The 21,268-nt window shown below is 44.7% G+C and overlaps 1 protein-coding gene across 3 annotated transcripts in view; it reads right to left on the bottom strand.

Moving 5' to 3' along the window:
• Positions 1 to 21,268, bottom strand: part of STAB2 (stabilin 2) — a 166,693-nt gene that overhangs the window by 121,731 nt on the left and 23,694 nt on the right. For all 3 annotated transcript variants that reach the window (XM_045467010.1, XM_045467011.1, XM_045467012.1), the window contains exons 4-6: positions 14,512 to 14,597; positions 13,094 to 13,163; positions 4,752 to 4,847 (exon numbers count right to left, since the gene is read on the bottom strand). In XM_045467010.1, the coding sequence (XP_045322966.1) occupies positions 4,752 to 4,847; positions 13,094 to 13,163; positions 14,512 to 14,597 (252 nt within the window). The remainder of the gene's footprint in view (positions 1 to 4,751; positions 4,848 to 13,093; positions 13,164 to 14,511; positions 14,598 to 21,268) is intronic.

Genomic DNA, 21,268 nt, shown 5'->3' with positions numbered 1-21,268 from the left:
ATCTTAGGGAATCTAAGTTTTGTTTTATTTTTCAAGTACTAGGCAATGTATTAGTTAGGGCCCAGGTAGGAGACAGAAACCACACAATAAGGGAATGTTTTAGTGTAAAGAATTATCAATGGAAAATTACAATAATGGGGAATTGGTTCATGAGTGTTAAAAGGAATTCTAAAGAATGAAGAAATAGCAGGTATATAAAGAGCAACCTCTTTCCTAGGGTTGAGATAAATAAACACCCAAGGTAGAGCCTTCCTCTGTCCAGGACTGAGATCCAGATGTCACTGGAAAAGGCATGCCTTGGTCACTGAATGGTAGAGAAGGTGCTGAGGTGCCTTAATGGTGAGACTTGCTGGAAATCTTCCTCTTAGGGCTCTAGGGAAGGTCATCCACAAAGAGGTGCCAAGCTTCCCGGGTTCACGTAATGCCTGGGGAAGCTGCTGGCCACTGGGTGCTACCGGAACCAGAAACTAAGAAGCCACCCCCACAGAAGTGTAGTATAGTTCTGTGGCTGGGGCCGGAGCATCTTCAGGGGTCAGCTGTGTGGGAGAGGTGGGATGGCTGGCTCTCCAGATGGCCAACCCTGCAGAGACCTTGGTGTGCATGGCATCGAGGAGAAGCCATACCAAACAGCGAGCACATCTCTGCATGGTGGGGCACAGGCCTGTGCTGTCTGAGGTTCCTGGCTCTACTGCTGCCACCTCAGTCAAGCACTTGACAAAGTATGCAGTGGTCAAACCCTGGAGGAAGCTGAGCCCTGCAGGAATCTATCACTGGATAAACTGTGTAGGACTGAGCAGTGGAGAAAAACCATGTTCTCTGGGGCTCTGGTGAGTGAGCTAAACCAGAAACAGGAAGAGAAAACCCTTCCTTCTTCAGTGTCCCTCCAAAACTCTCTATTGATAAGACTTTATGTCTTGCTAGCTGGCAACTGAGAGATATTTACAAGTTCCCCTCCATTATCACAGAACAGGCAAAGAGGACAACTTTTGAGCTGAAAGGCAAGCCATTGATAACTAGAACAGGCAGTAAGCCTGTCTATACTTTGTTCCCAAGAGACACCCTACATCTTCCAAGGCTGTTTGTGATACAAACATCCTTGAAAAGATATTGGAGTGAAGAGCAGTCAGTGTGCCACACTCAAGAGGCATATAAATATGAGACACTCAACTGGGGATTGTCCCCAACAGTGGCTAGTTGAACCAAACATTCATAGAGAATATTCCCCCAATTCTTTCCATAGAGTAGAATTGTTGCCAGGAAGTGGCTGCCTTTTCAAGGATTACATTTTCAACCCCTTTGCATCCAGGTGGGGTCATGTGACTACTTTCCATTGATGGAATATTGAGAGGAATTTGTATGTGTCATTTTGGATTTCATAAGCAGGGACTTTTCCGTCCTGTCTTCTTCTTTCCATGGCTCAAAGCAGAGCACTCTGAGGTGCTATAGAATGGCAGAGGCACAAAATAGAAAAATCTGGAACTGTAATCACCATGTAGCGGGAAGCTGGTGTCAGATTCCCACACTGGACTGTACATGAGTAAGCCAGAGGTTCCCTAAATTCTCAGGTCATAGTGTTTAGTATCTTAACTTTCTTCATGTCCCAAAAGAAATACCTACCAGGTCCATTCATTAAGTTGTTAGAACCAAGGAATTCAGTAAGTGTGTCATGAGACCTTAGTAGCCGTTTGAAAAAGTAATGTGGTTAATATAAAGAGAAAGATTTTTACTTCATTTTTAAATAACCACATTTACTTGTAAATGGAATATGTGAGCTTTTTTTAAAAAAACATGCTTATTTATTTATTTTGAGAGACAGAGAGCACATGCATGCGTGGTTCGCATCCCATGAACTGTGAGATTATGACCTGAGCCAAAATCAAGAGTTAGAGGCTCAACCGACTGAGCCACCCAGGTGCCCCTGGAATGTGTGAGCTTTTGGACACTGCCCAACTTCTTAAACCTTGGAATCAGATTGGAAACCATCACGCTTATTCCATTAGAAAGGATTTTTGCATGATACCTGCTTTTTATCTTAGCAAGCACTGAAAACACAGCTTTATAAAGATATGATATTGTTGAAAGGGATGTAGTGCTACCTAATGTTGAAATTGTGAACTAACTCAAGCTAGCATTTGTACAGTATTCTGCAGATGCATCACTGTCTCCCTCAAAAGTTTAAAATATCCCAGGGGCACCTGGGTGGCTTGTTGCTTAAGCATTCAACTTCAGTTCAGGTCATGATCTCACAGTTTGTGAGTTCGAGCCCCGCACTGGGCTCTGTGCTGACAACTCAGAGCCTGGAGCCTGCTTTGCATTCTGTGTCTCCCTCTCTCTCTCTCTCTCTGCCCCTTTCCTGCTTGTGCTCTTGCTCTCTCTCAAAAGTAAGTAAGCAAACTTTAAAAAAAAATTACAATATCCCCGTAACACCCTTGTGAGTTTGATGTGGTACCTTGGGGTGCCTTGGTACAGTTTTGAAACCTTTGTGTTAGGCCAGTGAATTTTTGTGTTTGTTTCTTACAGCAGCTGGCATTATCCTGACTGGTATAGGATATACCACAGTTCACTCAACCATTTTCTACTGATGAATCTTCCAGTCGTTTCCAGACAACACTGTTATGGATTTCTTTGTACATATATTTTTACCTACTGGTGCTTGTGTCTCTCTTTTTCCAGGTAAATCCCTAGAATTGGGGCCAGAGCAGCAAACTATAAGCATATTTTAAAATTTAATGGATAAATTTCCCTCAGATTGCAGCAATTCATCTCTCTGTTGACAGTACTGTGATTTTCCTCATACCCACAGGTGGGTATTATCTATCTTTGCAATCTATGTAACATAGTGAGCAAAAAACTAAAACCAAACCCAAACCTCCAAATCTCTGAAATGCCACTTCATTATGGTTTTAAATGAACCTGTGATTCATTTGCATTTCTGCTTGGGGGTAAGCACTTTTTCTATACCTGTTGGCTAGTTTTTATTTCTTCTCCTGTGAAGTTGCTGCTCTTTGGCAAATGGCCTATGGACTTTATGTTATTAGAAAAACTTTTCTGCTCTGTGGGTTGCAAATATTTTGTGCCAGTCTATTGTTTACCTTTTGATTTGGCAGAATTATTTTGTCATTTGGAGGCAAATATGTCTATGTTCTTCATGAAGCTGGCTTCTGGACTATGTCTGCTATCTTATTAAAAAAAATCTTTGCTCATGAGTCCACTGGGCAATGACAGGAGTGGCCTTAGAAGTAGGCTGACTGAGGTCTACAAAAGGGGTTATCCTATTCATTCGAGTTTCATTCTGCTGTTGATTTGAACGGGTCATTTGAGCGTCTGCCCCCTCCACAGGCTGTGTTTTATTCATCGTCCTTACTGTTAATAGTGCCTCAGTGATTTTCAATAAAACAAGTTGGAATTCGTTGAATTGGAATCTTGTCCAATCCTTTCATTTTATAGATCAGAAGAGTAAAATCCAGAGGATAAGTGAGGCTAGTGTCACAGGAAGAATGTCCAATTTCATAATGGATAAGCTCCAAATTCACCCTTCATTACCTGCTCTTTGATAAGATTCCGAACATTTCTCCTTTACAGTGATATGTTAAGTTTGGCCAGTAGGGGGTGCTTGAGGGCCATTGTAGGAGAAGGCTCCTCTTGTTGCTTTCTTTGTGCAGTGTTGTGTTTCTGCTGTGTTTGCTTGCTGCTGTTGCATAGTCTGTCAGTGGTGCAAATGTGTGAGGACATTCAGTGATGCTCTGCCCCAGCCATGCACTCAGAGTATACACTCTATTGGTGGCCCTGCATCCTCCACCTGGACCCAGTGACCACCTTCTTGCAGCTTTTCCACACACGGACATTGCACACTCCAAGTCTGGCACCCACCACACCCCAACTCCCTCTGTGTGCTTGCCCACCAGGCTTGGCTCATCGGTGTCCCGGAGGGTTGTTTTTCGTGTGCCTAATGACTGTGGATCCATGCCGGCTTGGGCAAACCAGAAAACTTCTTCTCTACCCAGTGGGCTGCCACCATACCTTCTCCAAAAAGATTTGAACTCAGCCTTGGGGATGGCCACCCTTTCCAAGTTCGTCCTTCTCTGTTATGCTCGGCCGCCCTAGAGTTCACTTTGCGTTTTTGTGGCCACTCTCCTGTCATAGCTTGCTAATTCTTTATATTATACTTCCCTTGTTTCGATCACCCTGTGGTTTCTACCTCTTGCTTGGGCCCAGTGTGATAGAGCATTTAAAGAATTTCAAATGATCTGAGTTCCAGCTCTTCGATTTAGTAGTTTTATGACCTCTAGTGAATCACTTAACCTTAGTGGGTCTCCGTTTCCTATGAATATGTTCTGTCCTTGAGACCTGCAACTGAGAACACACCTTACCTCCCTTACTGGGCGGCCGACTTATTACAATGACCTTGGCTGGTTTTCCAACCCTCTCTATTCTATCCTTTGCACTGTCACCAGCTTGACCTTCCTAAAGCATAGCTATGTCAGTACATTGCTCCCAAATCTTCCATGAGTTCCACTCTTCTAGAATATCTCTTCCCTCCCCTCCCCTTCCCACTCCTCCCTTCCCCCTCCCATCCTCTCTTTTTCTTTTTTTCCCTGTCTTTTTAATTTTTGGTGTTCTCCCAGGAAAACATTTGATGGCACCTTGCCCATGTAGAGCCCCAGGATGCGACTATGTGAATACAAAGTTGAAGCACATATGTCTGTGCCTATCTGACCCAGTATAGCGTCAAGGAAAGCAGCAGTACTTACGCTTGTCACAGTTGGGGCCAGTGTACCCGGAGTAGCACTCACAGCTTCCGTCACCGTCCACCCCACCATTGCATACGCCGTGCACACAGCTGCACACTGCAGACAGAACACGGGGGTTGTTCATTACTCAATGTAGACCTCTTCCAAAGATTCTGGAGGAGTAATGCTTTGAGATAGTTTTTATTGAGAATCTGCATGATGAGAGGGGAAGAACCATAAATTTGGGGTCCTGGAGACCCTAGTTTAGATCTTGGCTTCATTTCCCTTTTATTACCTTCAATTTATTTACATATAACATGAGGGCAGTAATCCCTTCCTCATGCAATCTCTCCAGCTGGATGAGATAATGTGTTGGTGCACTGGAATGCACTGGAGTGCTTTTCTCTACTTTTAAACTAGTTACTTCATCTTTGTACACCTCAAGAAGAGAATTAACTTGTTTGGTATGCATCTGTCATATTTAACACAGAGAAGCTACCACTGGCTCAATCATTGCTGGTGGTGGGGATCTGCTGCTCTCTACTAGAGTAAATCCTACTTCCTGAATGATGGGGGAAATTCAAGCATAAAAAAGAAATTTGAAAGGGCAGAGAATAACTATGCCACGATTTCTAGCTTGAAATAGCAGGCTTTTTGGCTCACTGACAGACCGTTTCAGAAATGACAAATGAGGGGCATTTGAAATAAATAGTCAATTCCTTAGCACTCAGTTTGCAGCTCATTTGTAGCAAGATTTATTACCTGGCTGGGTTGCCAGCATCCTAGGCCCAGACCTCTGTGCAACATACTGTATTGGTTTCCTTTTGCTGCTGGAACAAATTACCTCACAACTTGATTAGGACTTAAAACCACACAAATTTATTATCTTAATTAAATTAATTAATTAATTCTTAATTCTCTTTTGCCATGTAACCTAACACATTTACAAGTTCCAGGGATCCGGATACAGACTTCTTTGGGGGGACCATACTTCTGCCTACTACACATGCATTCAGTGTCAGCCAATTTCATATTAATTCAAATGAAACATAATTAAGAAGACCCACTTGCTTAAAAACCTAACCAAATACTGGAAAAGCAAGGATTAATAAAGTATTCCAAACATCTAATAAAAAAATCCTTTGAATTCTTGTGTCCACCTCAATCTCCTGCTTTTTGTATCCATCAGAACTGTTCTTCAGGTGTTTATCATGTTTTGCCTGGACTGCTGCAGTAGCATTTTACCTGGCCTTGCTGTCCAAGCTCTCACCTCTCCATTCCACCCATTTCATATGATCAGTAATGGCATCAGGTGATCTTCCCCTCAAATATCTCAGTGACTCCCAACTGATAACCAAATGAAATCTAAATCCCTCTCTTTGGTGAACAAGGCTCTGTCCAATCTAATTCCAACAACTTTCCTTTTCACTTTCCATTGCTTCCTTTTATACATCTTAGGTTCTAAGCACATGGGGACGACTCATTAGTTTATCTTCTTCCCTTTATAACCCATATTGAACACCTCTCTTGTCCAGGGTGCTGTGCTTGGGATTAATGACCCAGAGATAAAAGGGTAAAGTCCGTGCCCTCCAAGTCTAACGGCAGAGGAAGGCAGCCCATCCCAACACAGCGTGACACACACTAGGACAGGATAGATCAATGACAATGGGAGGAAGAGATGGGTGGGCTGGCCTAGGAGAGACACGCCTCCTGCATCTCACACCTCCATGACTTGGCCTCCAACGTGCTCTCTTTTGCATGCCAACGGAAATCCCCGAGTGGCTCTGCTGCTTCTGTCACGACTGCTGACCCTTGCTGCTGACTTTGTTTGACCAATGGTGGTAGTAGGCTCTCAGGCATAGACAGTCTGGTGTGATAGTGGGCCAGGTTTAAAGTTGGTAGTTACAGTAGGGTGTGGTAGGGGACAAGGTACAAAGAAGGTGCTGTTGGAGCCCAGAGAAGCAGATTCTGCATTGGGACCACTGAGTGGCACCACGGAGGTGGGGGCTTTGGTTGGCCTTGAAGGGTGAACAGCTCCCCGACTCATGGTAACCAGGAGAGGCAGCTACTGGGTTATTTTTATTGTTGCCCATTGTCATTGTTTATTTCTCTGTCCAGATGTGATTTCGCAGTGGCTTAGTTTCTGTGTCTTGTTCCAGCATGGATATAGCAAGTCATCGATGGTGATATTCCGTGAAATTGTCTGTGCTCAGTGGGGCAGCACCACAGCCTAGCTGGGAGCAAAAAGGCTGACTGCAGACAGCTGTCAGGGCCGCTTTTTCTTTCTCAGTGTGTGCATTTTTTTTCTTCTATTAGACGGGAATCCCTTGGAAGCCCTCACCCCCTCTCTGTATTTACCTACAACATTTTTTGTGGGTGCTTTATAACCATACCAATAACTGTACAACTAGATTATCAACAAAGACAACATCCTGCAGGACCAGGATTCAGCTGAGGAGGGGAGAAAGGATATAGGGAGAGAAGGGGGAGGCAGGGCAGAAGGTAGGGAGAATGAGACAGGGTAGCTCAAGTGCAGAGCTGGATCCTGCCTTTCTTTGGTATTTTTTTAATAACTTTATTTTACTATTTTAATAACTATTTATTTTAATAAATATTTTAAAATTTTAATAACTTTATTTTTAAAGTTTATTTATTTATGTCGACAGAGATAGAGCATGAGCAGGAGAGGGGCAGAGAGAGGGACAGAGAATCCCAAGCAGGCTCCACACTGGCAGTGCAGAGCCCGACATGGGCCTCAAACCCACGAACTGTGAGATCATGATCTGAGCCAAAACCAAGAGTTGGACATTTAACCAACTGAGCCACCCTGGCGCCCCTTGATTACTGAGTTTTTGATGCCCATTTAAATTTGGCACCTGAGGCATGTCCCTCCCTCAGCTCACTGTAGAACGGGCCCTGCACTTCCCTCTGTTGAGCACTTACTACCATCAGGCATTTTGCCACTTGCTTTACAAGCATTATCTCATCTGATGCTAGCCGCACCCTGTGAGGTGGGGCTCATTAACTTTGAATTACGTATGAAAAATGGGAGACACCTAGCTCAACTATTCATTCAGATAATGTGAACTTTTGAATCAGATTTGGAATCGTCATCCTCACTTCAAAAACTGATTTGCCATCCTTTCTATTTTAACAGAGCACTTTGATGTTCACCTACGGCTGTAGCTGTTGGAAGAGGAGTTCCAGAGAGAAGTCAAATTGGTCACGGAGGTAACTGGGGTGTGGAGGGAGGTGTACTATGTCTCAGTAGAGAAGGCTCAATTCAATTCAATTACAAAATATCTACCCAGGGGCACCTGGGTGGCTCAGTCGGTTAAGCGTCCAACTCTTGATGTTGGCTCAGGTCATGATCTCACGGTTTGTGAATTCGAGCCCACGTTGGGTTCTGTGCTGACAGCGTGGAGCTTGCCTGGGAGTCTCTCTCTCCCTCTCTCTCTGCCCCTCTCGACCTCTCTCTCAAAATAAATAAACATTTAAAAAAAAAAAAGTCATCTCTTTCATTAAAAAAAAAACAAAACAAAGTTATCTACCCAGCTCCTACCTAGAGGCAGTCACCGTAGGAGTTACTGGATATATGAATATGAGTAGCTCACAATACCTAAACTCAAGGACTCACAGTGCAGTGGGGAAGCCAGACTAAGAGGTTCAAGGTCTTGAGTGTCATGTAGCCAGTGGAAGAGGGCGAGGAGGCAGAAGGCGGAGTTGAATGTAACTCAGCCCAGGCTCCCAACTTAGATGCTAACTGCTAAAGCTGTCCTTGTCACTAAGCTTCCCTCTGGGCTACATGCTGTGAGCTTCTCCCTGTGTCCTGTCTTCTGGTATAGACTCTGTACTGGATTAACTGACCAGGCAAGGACAGCCTTGGGGAATGTCTGACACACATTGCAGGGTCACCAGCCATTGCCAAGAAAGTGTCCCTGGGAAGGAGAAGTGAGTGGTGGAGGCATTCTGATATGTCTTTTAAAGAGTCCTTGGAATTTTTGGAACTGGTGTGAGCAAATCTTTAGAGACATGAAAAAACTTGGGGTGTGTGACTTTAAATTTTTTTTTTCAACATTTATTTATTCTGGGGACAGAGAGAGACAGAGCATGAACGGGGGAGGGGCAGAGAGAGAGGGAGACACAGAATCGGAAACAGGCTCCAGGCTCTGAGCCATCAGCCCAGAGCCCGACGCGGGGCTCGAACTCACGGACCGCGAGATCGTGACCTGGCTGAAGTCGGACGCTCAACCGACTGCGCCACCCAGGCGCCCCAGGGGTGTGTGACTTTAAAGGTGTCGAAATTCTGGCCATTTGGGTCAGAGGGACTGTGCCTGAAGCCCTCAGTGCTATGCCACTTGGCAGAGTGAGCTTCTAGCTCTCCCATGTTCCTGTAGCATCCTGTTACAGATCACAATTGTCACCTGCATTTCCAGCTCCTTGGCGAATCTGTCTCCTCTTTAGAATATCATTGTCAGGGGTCTAATGCATGGTAGATCTCACCAGGGGCAGAACAGTGCCGTGTTTGGGCACCCAGGCTCTGGAGTCAGATATTTGGAGCCAAATTCTGCTTCTGTCCCTGAAATAGCTGCTTGACCTTGAGAAACCTGCTTCTTTCTCCATAAAATGAGGAACCCAGCTCGCACAGTTGTGGGAATCCAGAGAGACCATTGCATGTCAAACTTTGCACACTGCCTGGTGCATAGCAGGTGCTCCACAAATGCTAGCTGCTGCTATGAACGTGACACAGCTGTGGGAACGATCTGAGGGTTATGTTGGAGAAAGTGGACTTTGCAATCTGCACTAACCAGGAGAGAGGCACAGAGCAGGCTAGGCCATTGGCAGCGGGGATAAAAATCCTCGGCTGATGTGACTCTAAATCATTTCTAAACTAATCAACAGCAGGATAGGAGAGGGTTCTGGCAGCAGGTTAAAGTCAGTGTTAAAAATAAACTGTGGCTAATAGAGCTGTCCTACTTACAGACAGAGCTGCCACCGCTATGGGACCAGTGCCTCACTGGATGAAACAACACTGGCACCCAGCGGAGGCCCAGCTGAGAAAGTTTGTAAGTTGCTCTTGTCCTGGTTAATGGAAAAGGACCAGCCATCACTGAGCCATCCATCCATCCATCCATCCATCCACCCATCTGTCCATCCATGGCTTGCTTACCGTTGGACTGATTTTGTCCTCACTGCCTATGTGCTTCCATTGAGTGAGTGTTTGTGACCTGCTGCTTAGGGCTTTGCTACACTGTCAGTCCCACAGGCAGGTGTTATTATTCCTGTTTTATAGATGAAGAAGGCTTTGGGAGGTTAAATAGCTTGCCCTGAGTCACACAGCAGCTTGGGGTGGTTTCAAACTGATGACAGTCAGATTTCAAAGCCTGATCTCTTAACCATTATGTTCTGGAGCTGCACCATACAATATGGTGGAGACTAGCCACGTGTGGCATATGCAGCTATCTAAATTTATTTATTTTTCTTTATATAATATGTATGTGTGTTATATATATAATGCACATATGTATACATATTTAAATATTTATTTATTTTGAGAAGGAGGGGGAGAGGGGCAGAGAGACAGGGGGACAGAGGATGTGAAGTGGACTCTGGGCTGGCAGCCGCAAGCCTGATTCAGGCTTGCTCACAAATTAGGAGATCATGACCTGAGCTAACGTCTGATGCTCAACCGAGTCCCCCAGGCAGCCCATGGCTATTCCAATCTCAATTAAATGACATGAACTAAGATTTAAAACTCAGTTCTTTGTTGCACTAGCTGTATTTGAGGTGCTCAGTGGCCACATATGTCCAATGCCTGCTTGGATGGTGCAGATTCAGGACATTCCATCATCTCCAAAGTTCTATTGATTGGAACCTAGAGCTTGGACTTTTTTTCCCTGAGCGTCAGGTTAGGTTCCTGATCCACCTCCCTTTGTTTCTCCTGCTCATTTGCCCTCCCTTCCTCCACGGCACAAACAGGTGTGAAGGCAGGACACTTTCTTTAGAAGTGTTTAGAATTTCCTTGTATCAGCAACCAGCACCAACTCTTGGAGGCACCATGGACTCATCTTCTTTCCAAATTTTCACCCCCAAACTGTACTTGGCTTTCTTGGTTAAGTAAACAGTGTTGGATGCTATTTTTTTTCCTTTCCGTTTCAATATTTATTTAAAATATGTGATTCAGATCCTAGTATTATGGTAAGGAAGGGCCAATTTGGGAGACATGTCCCTTAATATAATATATAATGTTAAAAACACACTGAATACCAACGTCTGTTTTAAATTCATTTTTGCCAACACTTTATGAAATAATCTATGGAGAGTGGTCGGTGAACAAAAACATAAGACTGGGGGCCACTAGGAACTAATAGGTATTAATAATTGCTAACATATATTGTGCACTGATTATCTCACTAAATCCTCATAATAACACTGAAGGAGACAGTATTGTTTCTATTTTTACAGATGAAGACAAAGACAGAGAATGTGCTTAGGAAACTTAAAGTTCTCACAATTAGAAGCCCTAGGCTGAAGCCAGTCTGAGTGTAAAGCCAAGGCTCTAATTATCTCTACATGCTGCCTCTCAAAATCAAGTTTGTGGGTCAGGACAACGTGATTGGAGTGAATTAGATCATTCATTCATTCATTCATTCATTCACTCATTTATACACTCCTTCAATTACTCATCAGGCAGCACTGTGGGAGGTACTGGAGATAAAGACAAGTCCTGCCTTCAAGGAACCATGGATTAGAAGGAGACAATACCTCTGGTGCTTCAGGTCAAAGTTATTATGCAGTGCAAATGTATGGGGATGAGATGTCTATGTATGTGCATAGGTTTTCTTGCAAAAAATATTTGAATCAAAGCCGTGTCTACTAAATTTGACTTTTCCATAAAGGCCAGAACCAAGGTGGTGTTGGAGAAAGGCTACATGACATATCCTTTTTGGGAGGCTCTGAATCCGGCAGACACGGTCCCTTCCATGCCCACATTCTCTAAGCCTTACTAATTCTGTGCATTTCGGCCAACTTCCAGTAAGGCCTGTGAGCCCTTCTGAGGAAGGCTGCTCTGCCCAAATGCCCATTGGGGGCTGTTTTTTTTTTTTTTTGTTTTGTTTTTTTGTTTGTTTTGTTTTTTTTTTTTAGAGAGAGCAAGTAGAGGAGGACAGAGAGAGAGGGGGAGAGAGAGAATCCCAAGCAGGCTCTGTGCTGAGCTTGGAACCTGACTCGAGGCTCGATCTCACAACCCTGAGATCACAACCTGAGCTGAAATCAAGAGTCAGACGTGTAACCCACTGAGCCACCCAGGTGCCCCATGCTGGAATCAGTTTGTTATCTTGTCTTTTCTGGCTTCTAGAGGCTGCCCACGTTGCTTGGCTTATGGCCCCCTTTCATGTTCAAAGCCAGCAAAGGCTGGTGGAGTTTTTCTCACTTCTCATCATGCTGACACTATACCTTCTGTGTTCTTCCTCCACATTTAAGGACCTTTGTGTACAGTGGGCCCGCCCGGAAAATCCAGAAAAATCTCTCTATTTCTGCAAACATAAGTCCCCTTGTCATGTAAGGTAACACATTCCTTGGTCCAAGGGATTAGATATGGACACTTTGCGGAAGCCATCAGTCTGCCTACCATGCTGCGGTTCCCGCTCCCCTCTGGTGGGATGACTCTCAGATGACTATTCTACACTGACGCCCCTGTTCCCCAGGGCATTAATCTCCAAGCATCCACACTTGTCTGGCTTGATGGGACACACCCTTTGTTTCCCCCGTGCCATTTTCTTAGTGTTTCTGGGGTCACCTGACAAATCTGCTACCTTGTCTCAGAGTCCACTTCCAGGGGGCGGGGACCAAGAGAGTGGACAAGCCAGCGTCAGTTATGTTTTTTTGTTTGTTTAATCTGCAAGATGGAGCCCACAATCCTCGATCCCCTCAGGTATTTGAGAACTCTCCAAAAGGAAGGGACAGAGTGTGGTGAGGCCCATTGTGGAAGAAGAGGCTCCTGGGGAGAAGGTCTGTGCTGAGACCAGGACCCAGAAAGACCTCCAGGGCAAGGAACAGGTGGATGTTGGATCCTGGAACCTGGAGAGAGGAAACCATATGTTGCCAAGTTTGCCAGAAGGCATCTCGGGCGAGGGGTCCCCGAAAACCACAGAAAACACTGTCTCTCTTTTCAAAGACTGCATTTTTGTCCACTCTTGGTGTTGCCTGTGTAGACTTAGTTCTGCATAACTGTTTGATGCTTCCCCCCAGTCCTCCCTAAGAATAGCCTCTCTGAGGCCACCTGACATATCCTTCAGCTGCATAAGCCATGTTTGACCTTCAGCCTTTACAAATGCATTTGATTACACAAAAATCAGACATACCTGCTGAGCAGCTGGGTCCAAATACATTGTCATCCGTGCAGGTTTCACAGGCCGCTCCCCCAAACCCGTCCTGCGGAACACCCAGGCAGATGGCGTGAGACCCAAGTGATCTATGTCCCGGGAAGCCCTGGATCTCTCACTGATGCTCTGGTCAACATTTGTTTCTCGACTGTATCTTCCATCTGTGCTTTCCTGAAGCTCCTTCTTTCTATTTCTGCCTTTATTCTTTGCTGGTTTTATGTTAGAACGTGAAGACTAATCCCTGCATCACTTTTCACTAAGAGTCTGGAGAGCTTCCGAAGGGAACTGCTTTGTTAGCCCAGAGATACAACCAGAGGGTAAGTGCTAACAGCCTCATCGTTAATTTCACTCAAGAGTGAAATGAAAACTCTCTCAGTTTTGCATTTCTTTTCTTGTCTTTTTTTGGCTTATTTATTTATTTTTGACAGAGACAAAGAGAAAGAGAGAGAGAGCATGTGCATGAGTGGGGAAAAGGCAGAGAGAGAGGAAGAGAATCTCAAGCAGGCTTTGTGCTGAGAGGGCAGAGCCTGATACGGGGCTCGAACTCACGAACTGTGAGATCATAACCTGAGATGAAATCAAGAGTCAGGCACTTTACCGCTTTACCGACTGAGCCACTTAGGCGCCCCAAGTTTTGCATTTCTGAAGACAGTTGAGGTCCATCCCTTTCGGAGGAATTTCTTTGTATTTAAATTATCTAAGGCTTGCAGTTCATAGCATGTCACTTTCATGGGACAACAAAAGACTTTCTTCTCTTAGACCCAGTGACCACAGAGTAGTTTGCCAATAGTGGTGATTACTGTTTTTTTAAAATTTTTTTAATGTTTATTTTATTTTTTAGAGAGAGAGACATAACATGAGCAGGGGAGGGGCAGAGAGACAGACACACACACACACACACACACACACACACACACACACACACAGAATCTGAAGCAGGCTCCAGGCTCTGAGCTGTCAGCACAGAGCTGGATGCAGATCTCAAACCCATGAACCGCGAGATCATGACCTGAGCCAAAGTCAGAAAGTTAACCGACTGAGCCACCCACCCAGGCGCCCCAATAATGGTGATTATTAACAGGAACAAAGACAGTAATTTATACAGCTCTGTAGAGGCCCACAAAATATTTTCACATAGATGATCTCACTTCACTTTTTCAACAGATGTAATTACATAGGTGTGTTTTTCAAACCCATTTTATAGATGGATGCACTTAAGGCCGAGCAGTGAACTGACTCTCTCAAAGGTCTCCAGCCCCTAAGAGGTCATTTTATTGCTGATCGTATACTCTTTTCACGAACCGTGCTATTTCTTAGAGACCCCACTTGTGGTACAGGTGTTCAAGGAGGGACCACGGGAAAGGAGAAGGGGGAGGAGACCACGTCTCTGACCTTACCTGGCAGGAGCAGCTTCCGTTTCCTTCCATGCCTTCCGCACAACTGCCCCTGCCGTTGCAGGGGGACCGGGCGCCTCCTGGGCACTCTAGGGAATGAAAGATCTCAGATTCACTTGTTTGTGACCGCACGAAGCATTCTGCATGGAAGCAGTAAGCACTTACTGTGTGCCAGGTCCTGTGCTAGTGGCCAGGGATAAGGAATAATTAAAACTCCTGTTGGTATCATCCAGTCTCACACAAAGGAGTATGAATTACAATATAGTCAGGTGCTGTGATAGAAGGCATTGGACTGTATACTATTTCTTGAGCATTTGCTATCCTTTAGGCTTTTTAATTTTTATACTTTATAATTTTCTTTTTTAAATGCTTATTTATTTTTGAGAGAGAGAGAGAGAGAGACAGTGCAAGCAGGGAAGGGGCAGGGAGGGAGACACAGAATCTGAAGCAGGCTCAGGGCTCTGAGCTGTCAGCAACAGAGCTCGATGTGGGGCTCGAAACCATGAACCGTGAGATCATGACCTGAGCTGAAGTCAGATGCTTAACCGACTGAGTCACCCAGGTGCCCCAATACTTTATAATTTTTTAATTAAATTATTCCCACTGAAACCTTCAGGTGGTGCTCTTGGTGCTGACTAGCAGATGAACAGACTGAAGTTCAGAGAGGCCATGAACCTTGCCCCAGGTTTCACACTTTATAAGTTGCAAAGCTGGGACTTTAGCTCAGCCCTCAGCAGGACTCTAAAGCCAGGCCTCTTACTCAGTGCTCTACACAGGGCACTGAGGGAGCCCAGAGATGAGAGCTATCGATCCTGCCTTGAGAAGTCTGGGAGACATCCTTGAGGAGGAATCATTCAAGCTGGGGTTTTGAAGGTTTAGTAGGAGTTGGCCGTGCTTAAATGACCTTCTGAAGGGCATTTCAGAAACAGAGAACAGGAAGTACCAAGCTTCAGGGTTGTAAAAGGGCACAACCTATTCTGGGAATAATATAAAGTTTATTGGGGCTGGAACTTGGTAGTTGGGGTTTGGGAGAAGTGGTGGTTGATGAGGGTTAATAGGAGGTTGGTGCCAATTAAGGAAATGCTTAGTATGGCAAAAGAATTTTGATTTCACTCACAAGCTAATTCCAAACAAGCATGGATTTTGCACTTTTGGGCTATACTAGACCTGAATTGGAGCTTTTCTAGACATTAGAGGATTTCAGTCATTGACTAATCATTCAGGGAATACCTACTATGTGCCAAGCATTATATTACATGTTGGTGGGGAGGGACATTTAGCTAGAAAGTCAGACACTGCAATGCCCAAAATCAAATAGAGGATTTAAAGTAATGGGAAGTGACAGAAGGTACTGCTGTAATGAGGTAGAAAAGCTTTTTCTTTCTTTCTTTCATTCTTTCTTTCATATTTTTAAGTTTGAGAGAGAGAGAGAGAGAGAGAGAGAGAGAGAGCGCTCAAGTGGGATAGGGGCAGAGAGAAAGGGGAGAGAGAATCCCAAGCAGGCTCCACTCTGTCAGCGTGGATCCTGATGTGGGGCTCAAACTCACGGACCGTGAGATCATGACCTAAGCCGAAACCAAGAGACGAACATTTACCTGACTGAGCCACCAGGCGCCCCTCTTTTTCTTTTTCTACTTGCCATTGTTCTGCACCTTGAGTGCTGAGTCAGCATGGATTTCACGTCAGTTTGGGTGAGTCTGACCATTAAAATACGTGGTCTGGACCAGCCAACACCAAGCAGAAATCATGCAATGGTCATGAAATGTGTTTGTGTGAATGAGGCAGAATCAAATATTATCCCAAATTAAAGTTGGCAGGACAAATGCTTTCCACAAAATAGCAAATGACATGGGGTTCTAGATAATAATAAAGGATGCACGTATTTACTGGTCAAAGTAATCCTCTGAGGTTAAGTCCTATCTTTTGCCCTGTTTTCTAGATGAAGAAACTGAGGCACAGGGTAGTAGAGTGGCTTGCCTAGAGTTACCCAGCTGGTAAGGAAGGGATAATGAGGGACTCACCCCTCCTGCACCTGATGTGTCCACTTTCCAGCCCTCCCTCCTCTCCAACCCCGACTGACAAAGCCCACAACCTCACTCTGCCATGTATCTTCCAAGAAATCAGCATCCATAGAAAATGAAAAACGGTTCTTGGAAAGAGACTTTTATCTACTGAGAGAAACAGTTCTCCCGAAGAGACCCCGATGGCTCATTTGAGTCACTAGGTTAGTTCTTTAAAGGAACATTTATAGGGGTGCCTGGGTGGCTCAGTCGGTGAAGCATCGGACTCTTGATTTCAGCTCCAGTCATGATCTCACAGTTAATGGGTTTGAACCCCGCATCGGGCTCCATGCTGACAGTGCGGAGCCTGCTTGGGATTCTATCTCCCTCTCTCTGCCCCTCCCCCACCCTCTATCTCTCTAGTTTATTTATTTATTTAAAAAAAAATTTTTAACGTTTATTTATTTTTGAGACAGAGAGAGACAGAGCATGAACAGGGGAGGGTCAGAGAGAGGGAGACACAGAATCTGAAACAGGCTCCAGGCTCTGAGCTGTCAGCACAGAGCCCGACGCGGGGCTCGAACTCACGGACCGCGAGATCATGACCTGAGCCGAAGTCGGCCGCTTAACCGACTGAGCCACCCAGGCGCCCCCCTCTCTCTCTCTCTAAATAAATAAACTTAAAACATAAAAGAGCAGTGGTACTTGTAGGTATGGGGAGATGAGAGAGTGTAGTTTCACACCTGTGGCTGGTGTTCTCCCTGGCTCCCCTGTCTCTTTCCTGCATGCAGAATACTGGTAACCTACAGAGTCTAGCTTATACATTTCGCGTCTGTGGTCTTCCTTCCCACTACAGGGTCAGAGCCAGGCTTCAAACCCTGGCAGGTGCCCCAGAGTCTACTGCACTTGTACCATCTGTCGCTATCCCGTGTACTCATCAAGCACTGCTGTGTACCAGCGTCACAGCACAGAGAACAGAAATGTTCATGGAGTGAGCAAAAGAGAAGACACACAGACATGTAGCGAATGTTTATAAATCACCTTGAAAACGAATATGTTGGTTCGGGCTGCTCTCACCAGCTGGGGCACCGGCTACACGAGATTCAATAGTGTCATGAAAAAGCCTGGACACTGTGGTCAAAACCTCCTGGGTGTGAGCCCCAGTACGACCATTTGCTAGCTGTACCCTTTTGGGAAAGTCAATGCATGGCTCTGAGATTCCATTCAAGTGTCTTCCTGGCAAGTTGCAGTAGGGATGGAAATATTAGGTGCTCAATAAATGGTGGTTATTATTTAGGATGCTCCCCATCCTCTCCAGTTTCTGTTCGTTCAGATTAGCACTATGATAGGTAACAATACTCAGGGACTAAATCACTGGGTACCCATTTGAATCAGGACTCGGTCCCTTATTTCCATGGTCCTACCAGTCTGGTAGGGAGAGAGTCAGGGATTAACAGACCATCAGGTAAACACTGGTTTACAAACTAGGATAAGGCTAATGCAGGGCGGGGGAGGGGGGAACTTTCCTCAATCCACCTACTGTCAGTCACCAAAAACCTAACCCTCAAAGGCCCAGCTGACTTAGATTTGGTCTCAATGGGGGGGGGGGGGCAACATTATTAAAGAAGAGCCTTGTTAAAGATTGTGTCTTTATCCTAAAAAGAGCAGTGGGGGTTGAGGATGAAGAGGAAGGCTGAGGGCCTAACCAAGCAGGTGCCAGGCATACACTTTGAAGTTCATCTGAAACCCACTTGCGTTCATGATGCCGAGCAAGGGGTGCTGGGAGGGCATCTCCATAGATTGTTGACCATCAAATAGCTCTTCTAATGTTTCCTTTTGATATTAGGCCCTTCTGGGGCTGAGATGGTGTTTTGGGAACCGGGCGCATCTCTGGGCAGGACCAGGAAGATTCTGGACCAGTTCTGCCAGTCTCCCTCTTGTGGCCCCTGTGCCTCTCCCTATGGCTAGGCGTGCAAGGTGCTGAGTGACCCGTAGCTTGCCCCTCTGGGCCGGCTCAGAAGCACACAGGGTATCCTCAGCCCTGGGACTCAGTACTCGGTGCTGCCTTGCAAAAATGCTCTCTCTCCAAGGCATTTTTAATCTGCGGGCAATGACAACAGAATCCCAGTCTCCTGCGCTCGCATTCTGCTAGTTAGCTTCCTCCCTGCAATGAGCCACCTCCTCTCCCATCTCCCATTCCTTCTGTCCCTCCCACGGCCCAGGCATGCCCTTCCCTCCTCACCTTGCCTGTACCTTTCCCCCCATTCAAACACACTCTCTGGGACCCTCCTCTGAGGCAGATACGACTCTTCCAACCTCTGGGTGTCCCTTCTGCTTGGCCCTTGCCTTGTGATAATATATAGAGCAGTGGGGCGCCTGCATGGCTCAGTTGGTTAAGGTCTGACTCTTGATTTTGGCTCAGGTCATGATCCCACAGTTCGTGAGATCAAGCCTGTGCTGACAGTGGGGAGCCTGCTTGGGATACTCTTTCTCCCTTTCTCTCTGTCCCTTTCCCATTCTCTCTCGCTGTCTCTCTCAAGATAAATAAGTAAACATTAAAAAAACATAGAGCAGAAAACAGGGCAGAGCCATTTTTTGAGAATATAACTACAGGCCAAAGGCTGATGCCAGAGTAATTAGGTTGCTTCTCTCATCCCAGTTCCCAAGACTGTGATGCTGTGTCCAAGAAGTCTGGGCTTCCTTTTTCTTTAGGAGACAGTTAGCAAGCCCTTCTTTTCACTTATTAAATTTTTTAAAAAATTTATTTTGAGAAAGAATGTGAGCAGGAGAGGGCAGAGAGAGAGGGGGATAGAGAATCCCAAGCAGGCTTTGCAAGGTGAGCCCACAGAACCTCACAGGGCACTTGAACCCACGAAACTGTGAGCTTGTGACCTGAGCAGAAGAGTCAAGACACTTAACCGACTGAGCCACCCAGACGCCCCAGCCTTTCTTTTTAAAAATTTAAGCAGGTGTTCCTCTGAGAGTGATTCACTGGACCCGCTGTTTCTAATCACCTGGGGGATGGGGGGGGGGGTGGTTGTTATAAAGGCAGCTTCCCGAGGCCCTCCTCTCTGGCTAGAGTCGCTATGAATGTATACCTCTCAGATGTACCCTGTGGGAGCGTAATTTCCCAGCGAGCAACCATCCTGTTCATGAGGCCACACCTCCTGCCACTGCTTCTGGTCCATGCCTGTGCATGGCAGTGATACCAGGCCAGGTCCATTCCTGCAAAACGGAGGACTCCTCTGTTGGGTGACTTTGGCTGGAGTGCTCCCCATCAGCTTTACCAAATGTTCTTGGAACTACACATGGTCTAAGACTTTTCCAATCTAACCTCTCTTGGTTCCCTCTCTTATTCAAAAGGGTCAGATCTGCATCTTTTTATCTATTTGAGAAGGTGAATTTGAAGTTAAAATCCTTCCTACAAAGAAAACTCCATGCCAGCTGGCTTCACTGGTGGATGCTACTTCGCATTTAAGGAAGAAATCATACAAATTATACAAAAATTCTTCTAAGAAAAAGAAGAAGGGAGAACATTTCCCAGCTCCATATATACACAGAACATTCTTAGTTTGATTCCCAAGCCTGACAAATACATCATAAGTACAGACCGACATCTCTAATGAACATAGACACACAAGTTATTTAAAAAATCTAAGGCAAAAATTAAAAAATTCTAAAAGTTGTAGCCAACTGAATCCAATGATGTACAAAACAGATAATTCATCACGACAAGTGCAATAAAATAAGAAAAAGATATAAAGTGCATAAATATTGGAAAGGAAGAAATACAATTGTCTCCATTCTTAGACAACGTGTCTACAGAGGAAATTCAAAAGAATCCCCCCAAAGTTATTAGGCCTAATACATGAATTTAATAAGTTCTCAGGATACAGGATCAATACACAAAAATCAATTGTATTTCTATAAACTAGTCAGAAACAGGTGGAAGTTGAAATAAGAATATACCGTTAAAAATAGTACCAAAAACCAAGAAGAACTTAGGTATGAACAAAATAAAAATTGTGCAAAATCTGCAAGCTAATATCAATAAGAAACTAACAAATAACAAAATAAATTGATAAAATTGATGAATTGATAAAACACTAACACAATAAAAGAAGTCTTAAGTAAATGGAGAAACACAGTGTGGTTATAGTTTAAAAGATTCAATACTTTAAAAAGTCCCTTCTCTGTAAACTGACCTATAGGTTCAATGTAATTCCAGTTAAAATTCTAGCAGGGCTTTTTGGTAGATAGTCACAAAATGATTCTAAATTTTACCTGGAAAAACAAAGAAGCTAGAATGACCAAGACGATTTTGAAAATGACCAAGTTGGAAGACTTATCCTACCTGATTTCATGACTTAGTGTGATGATATGGTAATCTTGGTGGCGTGGTATGACAAAGGGATATACACGCAGATCACTGGAACAGAATAGAGAGTCCAGAAATAGACCCATACAGAGATGGTCAGCTTTTTCTACAACAGTCCAAAGGCAATCCGATGAGGAGAGGATAGTTTTTTCAAGAAACAATGCTGGAATTATTAGGTATTTATATGTAAGAAACCGGACCTTGATCCATACCTCAAATCATATACAAAGATGAACTTGCATGGATGATACACCTAAACATAATTCCTAAAATTATAAAACTTCCAGAAGAAAAGATGAAAGAAAATCTTTGTGATATTAGGTTAGGCAAGGATTTCTTTTTAAATTTTTTTTTTTCCAACGTTTATTTATTTTTGGGACAG

The sequence above is a fragment of the Leopardus geoffroyi genome, chromosome B4 (genome assembly GCF_018350155.1).
Source record: "Leopardus geoffroyi isolate Oge1 chromosome B4, O.geoffroyi_Oge1_pat1.0, whole genome shotgun sequence".
Taxonomy (NCBI): Eukaryota; Metazoa; Chordata; class Mammalia; order Carnivora; family Felidae; genus Leopardus; species Leopardus geoffroyi.
The sequence above is the reverse complement of the archived record's forward strand: the minus strand, read 5'-3'. Positions and strand labels throughout refer to the sequence as shown.